Consider the following 14,323-nt stretch of genomic DNA (forward strand, 5'->3'; position numbering starts at 1 on the left):
TCAAGGCACCGCTGTGACTCCTCAATTCTTCCACATATCTTTTAAAACCACATCCCTTTGCAATGAGCACATGACGTGCAGAAATAAGCGAGACATTAACCCACTAAGCATGTTTTACAGGATGGGGTTTTAAATGATTAGTGTTTTCACACATCCTTTTAAAGGAATTACCATAAAAGAAATGAAGGGTTGAGTAGTAGTTGACCACATCCAGTGAGACAGACTGAAGGGTTGGTGGATACCATACCACAAAACTCAGCAAGGTTCCGATGAAGGGATCGTCAGACAGCGTCAGGCTGCCGGGTGTGTCCATGGTGTGTGTGTGTGTCTGTAGAGCTGACATTGCCTGTGTAACACTCAGACAACCACAGTTTAGCCAACGTATGCTCAGTCAAGCACAGGAGCAATGTAGTCAACAGCACGTGTCACGCAAAGTTAAATGCATTGAGGAGACTGGATTCATGGTTATTGTGTTCAGTCATTTAAATAAGTACTTAGGAGTGTTATGTTTGCAATTAAACATTCTTGAGGAACACAAAAAAGGAAGCATATTAGTCAAGAAACATTAGTGACAAAAAATTAATCAGGACATTGGCATTAACTTATTTTTAATTGATTGAACACATTCCTTGTTTCCCCTGCACAACTTGCTTATTTGCTATTTTAAAAACACATTTTTACTGGTGCATATCAATAAATGCTCTCTTAATGTGAATATGCACTAGACCTTGAAAAGAGTCTGTCAACAACAAAATGCATCTGTTTGTTGACTCCACATGGAAGTACAATAGCATGCTATAGAGCAAACAAAAATAAATGTTATATTTCATACTCTGAAGTATTAATGTTTTATACTTTGTGATAGAGTTACAGTAGAATGTCTTATGAAACATCTGTGAAAAAGTATACAATCTTTTTCTTTTCATTCATATGAAGTATAAAAATAATTGTCTCTGTACACATATATCCAAAAATGTCCAGTGGTTTGCATAATAGTTTGATTGGATCGATGTCTCTGGTCTTCATCACTATAGACCTATGAGAAATGAGACGACAAAACATCAGTCTCCTAGAAACCAAAATCAGACACATTTAACCGCTTATAAGAAAAATAACTGGGCAATAACCCTTGAAGCAGCCATTTAATATTCGAACATGTCATGCAAAAACATGAGGTGGAAAATGAGGCCTGGTGCTGCCTAGTTATGGTTCCAACCACCATATTTCACAATTACTTCTAGGAGACCAGTGATTGGGGTGGTTTAAACAACGAGCTTTGAGTTTGGTTGCCGTGGCGATAGTCTGGCCACTCTGATAGCCAAGTAGCAGCAGCCACTGCTGTCAGATCTCCCTCCAGACGGGCACGCTGACGCTGGGAACTGTGGGCACCTCCAGAGCCACAAGAAGGAGAGCCGCAGACGACCTCAAACCAGACAGACTTTCTCCTTCTCCTTAATGTTGATGCTCAGAGTGGATTCTGTCTGCTGCGTGTAAACTCAGAACCCAAAGTGACTTAATGGAACAGGGCAACAGCGTCCCTGTCTCCACACATGGCCGGCCTCAACCAATCACACTTCAGAGCTGCTGTGCCCTCCATTTAGCCTGTGCGCGTAATTGAATGGACCATAAATGAAGGTGGAGGCTGCTACAGTAAGTCACCCAATGATAATTATTTGGATAACGTGTTGTGGCTCTACGATTGAGGTCATTGACAGACATTGTGGCTCTCTAAACTTAAGGCAGTTGCTTACAATGTTAAATGTGGTGTCTGGTGACCAAAATGATACATCATATTCCAAGGTGAGTCTGTCTGTACGGGGTTTAGTCCGTTAACCCTTTATGACTTCAGATTCTTACCTGAAAACACAGATCTTTTATTGGCATCTCGAGCACCACCTGTGAATAAAGTAAGACAAAATGTATCATGTAGGGTAGCATCATTTCCTCTGTGAAAAATATATCTACAGTTTTACAAACTGAACAACGTGACACAGCTCTAATATATATGTTTATTAAAAATAAATCAAAGGCCTACAGCTCTTTTTGATGCTTCATTATTTGTTAAGAATTCAAAAACAATACATAATGAGATAAAAATTGAGCTTTAGCGCTTCTTCTAGGCAGATTTCGTCAACTTTGGAAAGAGCAGAGCCAGCCGTTTTTCAGCTTCCAGTCTTAATGCTAAGCTAGGCAAACTAGCTTTAGCTTTAAACAGATCAAAGGGAGGTGTAGTGTATTGGTCTTGGAGTATATATCTGCAATGACTATTTTACACTAGTATATTAATAAGAAAAATCTCTTTAAAAGCAAAACAATATAAAAACCTACTGTATAAGCCATCCTGAAACGTGTATACTGCAGTATGCTAATGTATCCCACAAGGCTATGTTGAATTCACTAGTGGTGCTGAGAGGGAGAGCTAAAGCCGTTAGGAACAAAAGGGGTTAGGAGTGAGAAAAAGGACAGACATCTTTCATCTCCATTGTGGTGAGTGCGGTTGTCGCGTTGTGGAAGTTTACCGAATAACAGGAAATAGCTATGTATTTTTCTCCCATTATTCAGCTCTCACCATACACTTGGCGCCCACTCAGACACATCTGCTGTGATACTGGGAGGAGGGTGTGACTGCCCTATTAAAGTGGGACCCGTATTCATTCATACCCATAGACACACATGCAAATACCGGTACCTGTACAGACCAGACACCCAAAGAAAAACATTTTATGCGCAAACATGTTGACATTCCTGTTCTTTACAAGTTTAAATAGCTGTAAAATAAATGTAAATGTTTCAGGTTGTTGCTTTTCTTCTTGCCTGAAGTAATTGGAAACCCTCTAAGGAAGTAGACTGTGGACGATTTCTCTGGTTGTTACTCTATTCATCTGTTTGTGTATGACAGTTTTTTTTTTAGAAAAGACCGGCTTCCAATATGTTATTCAATCATAATATTTTATAGGTCAAAAAGAAGTTGGATGTGTGAGGGGGGGGGGGGGGGGGGGGCGCTCTCTGAAAACAATATTCAATGTTTTATCCTGACTAATACAATCACTCGCACATTTAATACACACACTCCCACATGCTCAAAGACATATAAACCAGATTTCAGCTCACAGTCCTGTGAGCCCTCTCTCACGCCAGAAAGTGCTTTGTCACGTCTTGTGGCTCTTAGGTTTCTTTTTTCTCTGTCATTTTTTTCTCTCCCTGTATCTGAGCCACCTCCAATTCAATGTGTGGCTTTTATCTTCTCTCAACATGCTATTACCACTGCCAAGGTTTAGAGCAGCCCCCCAGGGGCTATTAGGAAATTGTATCCATTTATTTTGAAAGATACACATTTGGCAAAACAACGATCCTCTAGAGGAACTTGTCAGAAGAGTTATATTTCCATGTGACAAACATTTTCCATCTTTCACTTGTGTTAACTGGAATTCTTTTGTCATAACGTCAATAAAATCCGTCTTTTAAGGTCCCACATGCACTTGATTTTCCGTTTGAGTAGCTGGTCCTGATGCTTTGTTTACTGAGAAAACATGGCAAGTTAATTTGTGAACATTTCTGAATTCTTAGCATGCATCATTTTTGGATTTACAAATTAACTTCAGAGCTTCTTGCTCTAGTAGGGATGGGAACAATATTAGTCATGCCAGTTAGACATTTAAAATGGAAAAATATCAACATTTTGAAGACCCTATCTCTAGGTAATCAAATTATTCAATCATGCCATTGGATTCTCGGAGCCTGATTTTGCCTTCACGGGGGGAAAAAAATAATGATTTTGATTTGTTCATCCTCTTGAATAACAGCAGTAGGGCTCTTAAAAAGTAAAAAAAAAAAATGTTTACTGTTTGCAGACTAATATTAATACATTACATTTTATTTTTGTTAAAATAAATTCTCACAAGTTTCACCATATGTTAACCAACGTTTAGAGAGCTTGAAATAGTCCATATTTATACATGCTCATTTGATTTATGAAGCCAAACATTAAAGTCTGATGGAATTCTGTCATATTCACAGCCAAAGTCATAGTCTGTATTGTATCTCAGCCACATCACTATTATCAGGTTTATGGCATATGAGCATGAAATATTCATATCAATTGACTGGATTCTTGACAGAAATATATATTCATGATGCCAGGAAAGAAAACTGTACACCCCCGCCCCCCCACCAATGAAACCCCCCAGAATTTCACCCAACTGTGAGATGTGGAAATCTCTGTCAGGCTCTGTGCTTCATCCTAAAAGTTTACAAGAAATTCTTGCACATTAATCGTCACTTTTTATAGATCTATAGCTATTAAGCTATTAAATGCTGTGGTGACTCATTTTTGTAAACTGAGGGGAGGAAAACATTGGACTCTGTCAAATAAGTAAATTAAATTACACTGAGAAGCTTCTAGAAATGACTTGCAAAGGTGCTGAGTAGTAAATGTACAATTTAAAAACAATCAGACACACGTGGGAGGACGACTAAGGTAGATCACTCACTCTTATCCTGTTCAGGAGGCTCCAGGATGTCACTGTCTGTGTCACTGGGAATATGCCAAGGCTGTCTGATGGCCTGTAACTGCTGGTAAAACTCATCCTGGTGTAGAAAAAAACAACATAACAGAGCAGGACTGTTAGCAGACTGTAACTCATACTCTGAAGTAAGAAAATATGTATGATGGGATAGGATAGACTTCAATCAGTTTGTTAGAAAGCCTGTCAATTAAAACATACTGTCCCTTTAAAAAGACTGCAGATCTAAGGAAAACATATACAGAACTATGCACTCAACCCAGCTACAAGGTGTCATTTAGTAGTTTGACACTTCAAACATCGGCTCTGAAAAGATTTCAAATGAAGATATTGTGAAAATCAGGCCTGATGCGGATAAAAAAACAATTTAGTCAATTCTGCCGTTATCTTCATTACCTCTATGCATCATGTCTTGGTTCTCAAATAAGCATTGTGATTAAATGTGTTTCAACTCTTGATAGTAGTTCCTCCCCTTGAAATGTCACTGGAACATGTCTTAAAAACTATACAGTGCTGATCTTTTCCAGATATGCTGTTTCACTCCCACATTTCTAACTTGTTCTTTTCTGTTTGACCATGAAAAGTAATCAGAGTTTGTCTTACAGGTGATTTCTTTCCCCAGGTAAAATAAAACCTCTGCTCTGAATCAGTTAGGTATACTATCTTCCAGCAATTAAATTGATGCGTAACAACAGAAACACATCAACTACGCCACATCATTTGACAATTGCCAGATGCTTGACACTGATGTTCAACAGATACATCGAAGCATACCTAATCAAAATGTTTTCTTCATCCTGTTTAAGTCTTTTATAGAATAAAAAGTGGCCCTCTGCAAAATGAGCTTTGTTCAAATATCACACTTAAACCCATAAACTGAAACTGAAGCCTATGACATGGTACATGTTTAATAAAAGTCCTGTTTCTTTAAAAAAATAAAAAGTTCTTCTAAGTATTTTTTAATGTGCTCTCTGTACAGGTCTCCTTTTAGCCCTTCTCTATTTGACCAGCTGGTACCAATAAAAGCAGACTGGGTGCACTGGTATCTTGGATAATCTCACTAGGTGTCAACTAAAATAATTGTCAAAGAGTATAGAGAGGGGCTCCAAAAATCCTGCCTACTGTTAATAAGGCCTTCTCATATTTAACAGCGTCCCTGTTAAGTAAATCATGAAAGGACTACAAGAAAGAAATCCCATTGAACGTACGCCTTTTATGCCAGACTTCTTTTTCCACAATGAAAAGACACTACTGTACAGACCTCCATGACTCTCCACTAAACCCCACATGAAGCCTATGTGAGTTAGTGTTCTGGTGTGTACATGTGTGATATTGTGTGTTCTGGTGTCATAATGTTTCTGTGTAAAGGGTCTCATGTGTTCTACAGCCAACTTTTACTTGGGCATTGAGCCTCTTTAACACTCACAAGTTCACGCTCACCAAAGTGAAACATTCCAATAAAGTTGGAGTGATTTTGTGGTCCCGAGATTTTGTAGACCCAAAGCTTATGACAATTTCACTCTGTGTGTTTAAAACTGTGCTCTTCACTTGATCTGTTTCATTACCGGATGAATCTTGTATCAGAAACATCTAATAGCTTGAAGTCATAGCATGACTATAAGGAATTCCTTGCTACTTAAAGTAAAACACAAGCATGTAACGAGATGTTCTTTCTGGCTGGAAGGTAAATGAAGAACAATACAATGTGTATTTCATTAAACCAACTATTAAATTAAAATTATTAAGAAAGCTACACAATGTATCAAAGCCATAAATTCATAGCAGTTGCTAATGTAAGCTAGCCAGTAGCACTAGCTAATCATTTGTTGAACACTACTGTTTTTTTTTCCTACTTAGCTCTAGGTACATAATATCAAATATGTTGCAATACCTAAGAATTTTGGCTAAATCAAATTTTTGTCTGACTCCCTACGGTAAAACATTTGCAAACCTGGACTACAACAGTACAATAACATCACAGCATCTGTTCTGCTCACAGAGGGTGATGTCAGGGAAATCCTGGTGATGTGTTTTACGGTGAAAGATAATCATCTGACACTCTCCCCAACCTTTTTCCTTTCATTTGAAATAAAAATTTTAGATCTTTTTCTTTTGGTGTCATTGCTCGTCATCGTTGCTTGTCACCAACAGAGCCAAACCTCTCAGTTTTGGATCTCACCTCAGACAAATAGGCCCGTAGGCTAGCACCAAGGGTGTCAGTAGTGCTCAGTCCAGGAGGGGTGAGCAGCGGGCGGGGAAGCACGGGCTGACATGTGGGTGTCACCGGGCGGCTCCGGGACCTCCTGAAGGTCACCTCTTTATGAGATCCAGGGTTAAAGGTGGAGCGTGTCAGTAAACTATTTGGAGTCAGTGGCCTGCTGGGCGTTCTGGGGGTTTGAGTCCGGCTACTGGGGTTGCTGGGAGATTGAGACCGACCCATGACCAGGGAGGTTGACTTGGGGCTGAGCAAAGGGAGGCCCACACCGAAGGGTTTGCCTGAGAGGCTCCCGGCAGGAGACTGAGGTCTAGACAGCAGGCTGGGGAGAGGAAGTGTGTCGGGTAGTGTTCTGTGGCGTAGCGGTGAGTGGAGCAGGCTGCTGTGCGAATTATTGGTGCTCCGAGTGGTCATCTTCCCAACTTCTGCCAGCTTGGCCAAGTCCTTTTCAACCTCTGGAGGGAAAGAAAAGAGGAAAAATGACAAAAGTCAAGACTTCAGAAGCACAAAATCTAGTTAATCGGATGAAGTTTTCTTCATTTGAAGCGGCACATTTAAATGGGATTGTTCAAGCTCTTTTTATATCTTTAATGACTGCAACAAAAGAATGACTTTGGTTGACTCTGGTAGATGAGAAAGCTTCCAAGTAAGAGTCAGATTGATTCTTTATTACATATTCAGAGGCTCTGCTATGAGGTTAGCATACGTCTTACAAGACTGATGATTCACAAACTTTACCGAGCATTAAAGTGGGAGAGACAGCTTGATTTAATCCTTCTTCTGGGCAATGATGACAATATTTATAGACCCTGTGAGTTGTGGGGAATCCAGCTTCCTGTTTTAGAAAAGGTTCCAAGTTGACATACAACAGAGAGTGGTTAATTTTTTTTTTTTTTTAAAAAGCCTCTTCCTGACAAACACACTTTTGTTTGGTAGTCTCAAAAACATTTAGATTTGTGAAAAAAGTGCTAACGTCTGCATTCAACATCTGGGTGACTTTTTCCATGTCTTGTGCTTTTATTTGAGATCCTGGCAATGAAGATTCAACAAACGAGTCTGGGAGTTATCATTTGAAGGGGATATTTTTGGAAAACTGTATACGTGTGACGTTACATAAATAACAAGAAGCATGAAAAGTATTTCACAACACTTTCCTTAACTTGTTTTTGAGCTCAGCTCTCTTCATACACAAACAAAAAATTTTCCACTTAGAAATGTGAAGCACATGCACCTATTCATTGACAAATATCCTTGAAGTATTTCAAGTACTAAACGTCTGCCGTACTACCCTAAACTCAACTTTAGGACAGCTGGTATAAAATCTACTCCAGACTGTTTTGTATACAATCCAGCAGGGTTCCAATACATTTCATTTTTCTGACATGCGTAATTATATTGCTGTTTCTGTGCTTAATCAGCTCTGAGTGCATGGAGGTGAAACTTTATAACGAGAAACAATGCAGAGCTCGTACTGTTAGTGCTCGACGACCTGCTTGTGTACAGCATGACATTGTGTCTGTGTTGCTTTAACCCTTTCACCTTCAACACATGCTACCTCTTTAAATCATATGAAGGAAAAACTTTAAATACAGCTTGGCCTTTTAAATGAAAGTTGAAGGATAATTAACTTTGTGGGGTGTTCAGGGCATATCATGACATCAGCTTGTGTCCATGGGAGGACTGTAGTATGTCACACTTAGGCTGCAACCTGAGTAAAGCCAAGTGCAAAAGACTGCTGATCATCAAGTGTCCACTTAAGGGCTGGCTCCAAAAAGACAAGTCATATTTAAATGCCCAGTTTTACAGCAGAAATAAATATGTTATCAACCTGGTGCAAAACAATTTGGTGTTTCTATAGCTCATTTCTTTATTGGTACTCACTCAGTAGGGAGTGTTTTTTTAATAACTCATCAGCTTTGATCATATTAAAGGCAAAGAGTTCATACATTTGCATAAGAAGGAGCATAAGGACGAGGAGCTATTAGGTTCAGTGTTTCCCCTACCATTATATTGCCCCCCCCCAAACGCCCCCCTTGAAGGTCAAGTAATTTTTATTTTTTTAAGATTTGTTTTTGGGCTTTTTGTGCCTTTACTGTAGAGATAGGATAGTGGATAGAGTCCGTAATCAGGGAAAGAAGTCATTTAAGGATACCTTTCCAATAGAAAAGGACAGCTGTCATTAAAAGTAACACATGAACACCAAGATTCCTTCAAGTGTTTGTGTCGGCGTGTGTCCCCCCCACACCCCCAACACTGTAAACCTAGGGGAAACACTGAGGTTGATATACTGCAGTTGTGAAAAATTCTGTTTATTTGATGGATAGCCCCTTGAGATGAACCATCTCGGGGTACAAAATGAACAGCATGAACTGATGAACTGTAGCACGAACAGCTACAGTAGATGGTGACCATCATACCTGCTGGGGGGGGGTGCAATAAATAAACAGAATAAATTGACGAAACTGAACTTCCAAATATGATGATTTTCCATTTAAAGCCCTTAACCACCCACGCCACTACCGATGTTATCATCACAACATAAACAGGATATGTTCGTTAGCAATCTGTTCCCATACAGTTGATATTTCCATCTCAAATTATTTACCGGTAAGATGATAAACACCACATGTGTTTGTTGTGAAAGTCTTTCTCCTTTTACGTAGATGGTGCTCTAGTCATGATTTTACTGTAAACGAGTCACGACCCTCCCTCTTCCTGCCATTTATGAGCAGCCTGTCACATACAGCTTAACTTCTTAAATTCTCTCTTATAAGGAAAAGAAAAACGTTAAGCCAATCTCACAGACACTGATGTAAAAAGACAGCTCCTTGAGTTCAAAGAGGTAGCATCAAAATCCATATGCTATGAACCTTTGATAAGGTTTCATCCAACCTTTAAGTAATACGATGTGGAAAAAAGAAAGACTTGGAGAAAATAAGACGGAGGAAAGGAGACAAGAAGAAATAGAAACAGATCTCATCTATTAGTCTTTGATCAAGCAGAGGTTGCACGTGTTCAGAGAGTACAAAACCACAGCACGCTATGCAGGCATTCAGAGCACATGCAAGCGTTATCATGCCCCTCCTCTAAAAATAAACAAAGCGCTGCTAATGACATATCACTTGTCTGTGTTTGATTCTCAGGCTCACAGCAATCAAATATACTGCCTGCCTGACTAAATTAAAGATTGTCCTTGGGTTGAACAATTAATTCCGTCAAGTCTTGGTACGATCCGCTGTGTGTGCTTAGACCTTCAGTCTCTAAATCGGGGAAACTCTGGAAACTCTACACGTTTATTTATTTAAGCAAAAGCCTTAATTTACCACTAATGCATTGAGCAGTTTGGCATGTTGGAATAAATGGAAAAATGGGGTTCAAATTCCCCATTACTAATATTGCAACAGTGTAGAAAATCTTACAACAGAAACGCTTTTAAATGCAACTGTTTTTTTCTTAATAAAAATAATGAGCAAATATTGATTTGAAAAGAAACTAAGATCTATTTTATCTCAGAAACTTACAAAGGGTGATTTCCACACCACATGATTGGAGTAACAATATAATATCTAAAGCTCGACTTTTGCACCTAACATGGAAAGTATTAGCGGCTAATAAAGACTTGAAAGAGTCAAATTAGCTCGTTGTACAGCTTCACTGAATTGCCTGGTGGGAGCCCTTGGTCTTAATATTCAGTAACTCAGCGTAAAACGACTAGAGATTAATGCCATCTGAGGACCTCTGGGGCTACACTTGCGTGTGCTGTTAACACAAATTGTCCTCTTATGGTGCCTCTGAAGCATCGGCAGATGAGCAGAAAAGATGAGAGAAGCTGGGAACACAGTGAGAAGTTCAATGAGTAGGATTAATATGCTTCAAATAAGTCTGGTATGTGAGGGAGTGCATGAGGCCTTTAAACACAAAGTGGGAGGACAGGCATACACAAACAAGTGGGTGACACATGGTAAATGGCAATGTGCCCTCTGGCCTCCACTCCAGGCTTTCATCTGATATACAAGTGGATATCATTTGATCCTCATGACAACAAAAGCAGTCTTTGAGTCACCCGGCGTCACTAATATCAAAGACGAGCATGATCTACATTAGGTATCAAGCATTTCCAAAAGGCCACACAAATTCCATTTCGTCAGCCAAATCATTCAAAGTCTGATCTTGTCCAAATGACTCAGCAGAGCTTGAGTTATTAATTGGACCTGTCAAAGCTGGATTTGACAGGAATTACTGGCATGTTAGAAATATTTGAATTCTTTTTCAGTTTTTAGACAAATTTTAGGAGGCAGATCTGTTTTTAATTAAGCAGGAACGTTCTTTGGGGAAAAACACACAGGGAATTCTTTAACCCAGTTCTCCCCCTCCCAGTCTTCACAAGTGCTGCGTCAAACCATTCCTAAAGGACAAGTCTGTAGATGAAACAGTGTGTGTGATTGACATTGTGTATGTGTAATGTAGTGTGTTATTGCAAATAAAGATGGTATCTGATTTAGCCGTATTCTTCATCCTTAAAGCCACTAATAAAAACAGAAACACATATGGATCAACACATATTCATGCAAACCAAACAAACAGCCTACCAGCGAGCTGTTTGCCCATGTTCTCCAGCTCTTTAGAAAAGAGGGAGTCGCCCAGTAGCAGGCTCGTCTGCCCAACAGAGCTCCCACCTCGCACAGCCTTCAGATCAGCCTCCCAGACAGCCTGACGCTAGTTAGCATGGAGAACAGAGGAGAGAGAAAGTCATATTAGACGACAAACCCTTCAATTAACTCTTTATATAATTTTCTGCCATTGCTGGAAATATCCGAGCCATATCTGCTGGAAAAAAAAAAAGGGGCCAATTATTATTTTTATGGGCTTTAGAAAAACACAAGAAACCACAGCAAGTGTAGATGAAAGCAGAGAGCGTGCAGTGAGCTCTGTTAAGTGAATGCTGAACGCTAGACTGTCAGTAGTGGTTCAGAGCATTTTTGTGTAACTATCAGTAAATCTATAGGAGTTTGTACGTACATTAGTCGGCTGGCAAATAGCCTGACAGCAGCAAATATCAACCAGAATGTAGGACAATAAATCTGCCAGTTGGGATCGTTTTCTAGGAGTATGGGACATTGGTATTATCAAAGAATAACAATAAAATAAATACTTGAAAAAGACAGATTGGATCACTTAGTGGCTATTTTGACCCGTTTCATCATTACCTCTTTCCAGCTCACTGTATAATTTGGACAGAGACCTGTTAGGCAGACTCAGGTTGCCAAGTCCTGTGATGGCGGAGTGCCTAATCCTACACTTTATTCCTTTGATGGCACACAAGTGGCCAGAGGAGCTGTTAAGCCAATGGACCAGGCTCACATGAGATTCAAGCACAGGTGAGAAATAAAACCTGTCAGCCATAATTCCACACCCTGTACGTTTGGTTTACACTAGATAAGTTATGATACCTCTGATGCCAGCACTTACATCACCCGATGCGCTAAGCACTTAATGAGAGACAGAGTTCGCTTGACAAAGTGCTGACACAGAGTACAGCTCTGGGAGATCTGGTGATATACATCCAGTGTAGTCCTCCAACAGCACTTAAAGATAAACCTGGGATATAACAGGGTACTTATTTTATGCTTTGCCAGATTCAAAGTGGGCTTAACAGTCTGTTTCTGCAAAAGAGGTATGATGAAAAACAAGTTAAGTTGCTGTATTCTGATAAATGATGGAACATGATTCCTCGGGTCTATATCATTGATCACTGCTCCTGTCTGAGGCGTTCTGTGGCAGCAGAACCTCAGCACCACAAGCCAGTCCTTAATTATAGTCCTCATAAAACAGCGAGGCAGGCTGAACATTAGAACTGAACCCTCTCCCCAACTTTAGGGCTTGCTCTTTGTTGGTGTCTCCCCCTAAATCCAACAGCATGACATCATCTTGTCTGTCTTTTTTTCTCTGGGTCTTCTCAGCTCCTACAGCGAGGCCACCAACAGATTCATGGTTTAAGTTATCAAAATGCACACTATCCATCTTTATTGTGCTCTTAGTCATTGCATTAAAAAGTAGGGGTTGGAATAGCAGGGTTACTCCTGATATAAAACAATACGATATGAAATACAGAGCTGACCGTTTGGATAATATCCTGATACAGCCCTTAATAATACGCCTAAAAGGGCATTTTATACAGCCATCTATATTCTTCGGTTAATTAGATATTGTGTTGTATTATTAAATGATTTTCCTTAAATAAAGCAAATGTGACCGTATCAGGATGTTTCGCTGTATCAGGATATTATCTAATGTTCAGCCATGTATAGCCATTCATATCATATTGTATGAGTAACCCTGCTATTCCAACCCCTCCTCTATGATGTAATGAATAACCGTATAGTATAGATAATCAGAACGCATTATGAAAACTCTAAGTGCAGGATTAATGTAACTGCATTTTGGTGTTTCACCCGTTATCACGCTTCATCTATTCACTTCTTTTCACTGCTGCTGTCTGACATCATCCTGCTGTCAAGGTCTTCTTTGGCCAATTGAGCTCTTCTGTTCACATTACCTCCAGAATTAGTTTGAATATAAATATCGATAACACAACTAAGGACAAAAATGTAATGCCATTATTAGTCCCACCCCTCTTTTAAACTGTTGAATAAGTGGGCAAGAACTTCATTGGTATGTCCCAGTTTTGCATCATAAGACCGGTTGATAAATGAGGATTCACTGCCTGACATTTATTTTGCTGCTGACCTTCAGCTCCTCTATCCACTGCAGCAAAGACTGAACTTTAATCAGGGCCAATATATCATGGAGACCGAGGCTAAAGCTGCTGCTGCTGTGCAGTCATATGGTCAGACAAACAAACCGGATACTCTGAGTCTGCAAGCAATTCACCTCCCGCGATAGCATCAGTAAATAAACAGACATTAGCATCCAAATATGAGTGTTGTGAGTAAGTTTGGTGAGGGTACACAAATTTAGAAAGTGACCTGGCAGACGTCAACATAAACAGCGTATCAAAATAGCACACACAAATCATGTGGAGAACAGCAAGGCTCTGCAGTAAATCAATCAATGCATACAAATAAACAATAATGAGATTTATTACACACTGACATGACAGGAGGATGTGATGAGAATGGATTCACAATAGTTTACAACAGCTATTGTCCTTATCAGCAACAACATATGACATGAATAAAAACTGCTCTCCCTTTGTTTGGATGCTTGGATCATTGTTTTAATCTTCACAGACAAAGAGATGAGAGGTAATGCCTTTTCATCTCATAAATAAAGAGTTGCTATGATTTTACAATGACTTATGAGTATATTAATGTCAGTGGTGTAGAACCCAAGTTGTATAATCTCCCTCCCAGAATGACAAAACAAAATGAGAGAAGAGAAGAGGGAAAAACCCTCTGGTGATGCTTTTTGCCTGACTAACAAACAAGGGTCTTGCTTCTTGCCCAAATTGATTCCATGTTGAGAGCAAACAAGACAGAAAGAAAAGAGAGAGTGGAGAGGGAGGGAGGGAGAGATTGGAAGTCTAGAGTTCAATATTTTATAGCCTGCATGTGTGCAGCTATAC

The 14,323-nt window shown here is 39.6% G+C and overlaps 1 protein-coding gene across 2 annotated transcripts in view; it reads right to left on the bottom strand.

Annotated features, from left to right (window-relative positions):
• Window positions 1-458: 458 nt before the first annotated feature.
• The window catches only part of c19h8orf34 (chromosome 19 C8orf34 homolog), a 53,983-nt gene continuing 40,118 nt past the window's right edge, over window positions 459-14,323 (bottom strand). For both annotated transcript variants that reach the window (XM_061064548.1, XM_061064547.1), the window contains exons 11-15: window positions 11,328-11,454; window positions 6,703-7,193; window positions 4,491-4,587; window positions 1,858-1,896; window positions 459-1,036 (exon numbers count right to left, since the gene is read on the bottom strand). In XM_061064548.1, the coding sequence (XP_060920531.1) occupies window positions 1,029-1,036; window positions 1,858-1,896; window positions 4,491-4,587; window positions 6,703-7,193; window positions 11,328-11,454 (762 nt within the window). In that variant the 3' untranslated portion in view covers window positions 459-1,028. The remainder of the gene's footprint in view (window positions 1,037-1,857; window positions 1,897-4,490; window positions 4,588-6,702; window positions 7,194-11,327; window positions 11,455-14,323) is intronic.

The sequence above is a fragment of the Labrus mixtus genome, chromosome 19 (assembly GCF_963584025.1).
Source record: "Labrus mixtus chromosome 19, fLabMix1.1, whole genome shotgun sequence".
Classification (NCBI taxonomy): domain Eukaryota; kingdom Metazoa; phylum Chordata; class Actinopteri; order Labriformes; family Labridae; genus Labrus; species Labrus mixtus.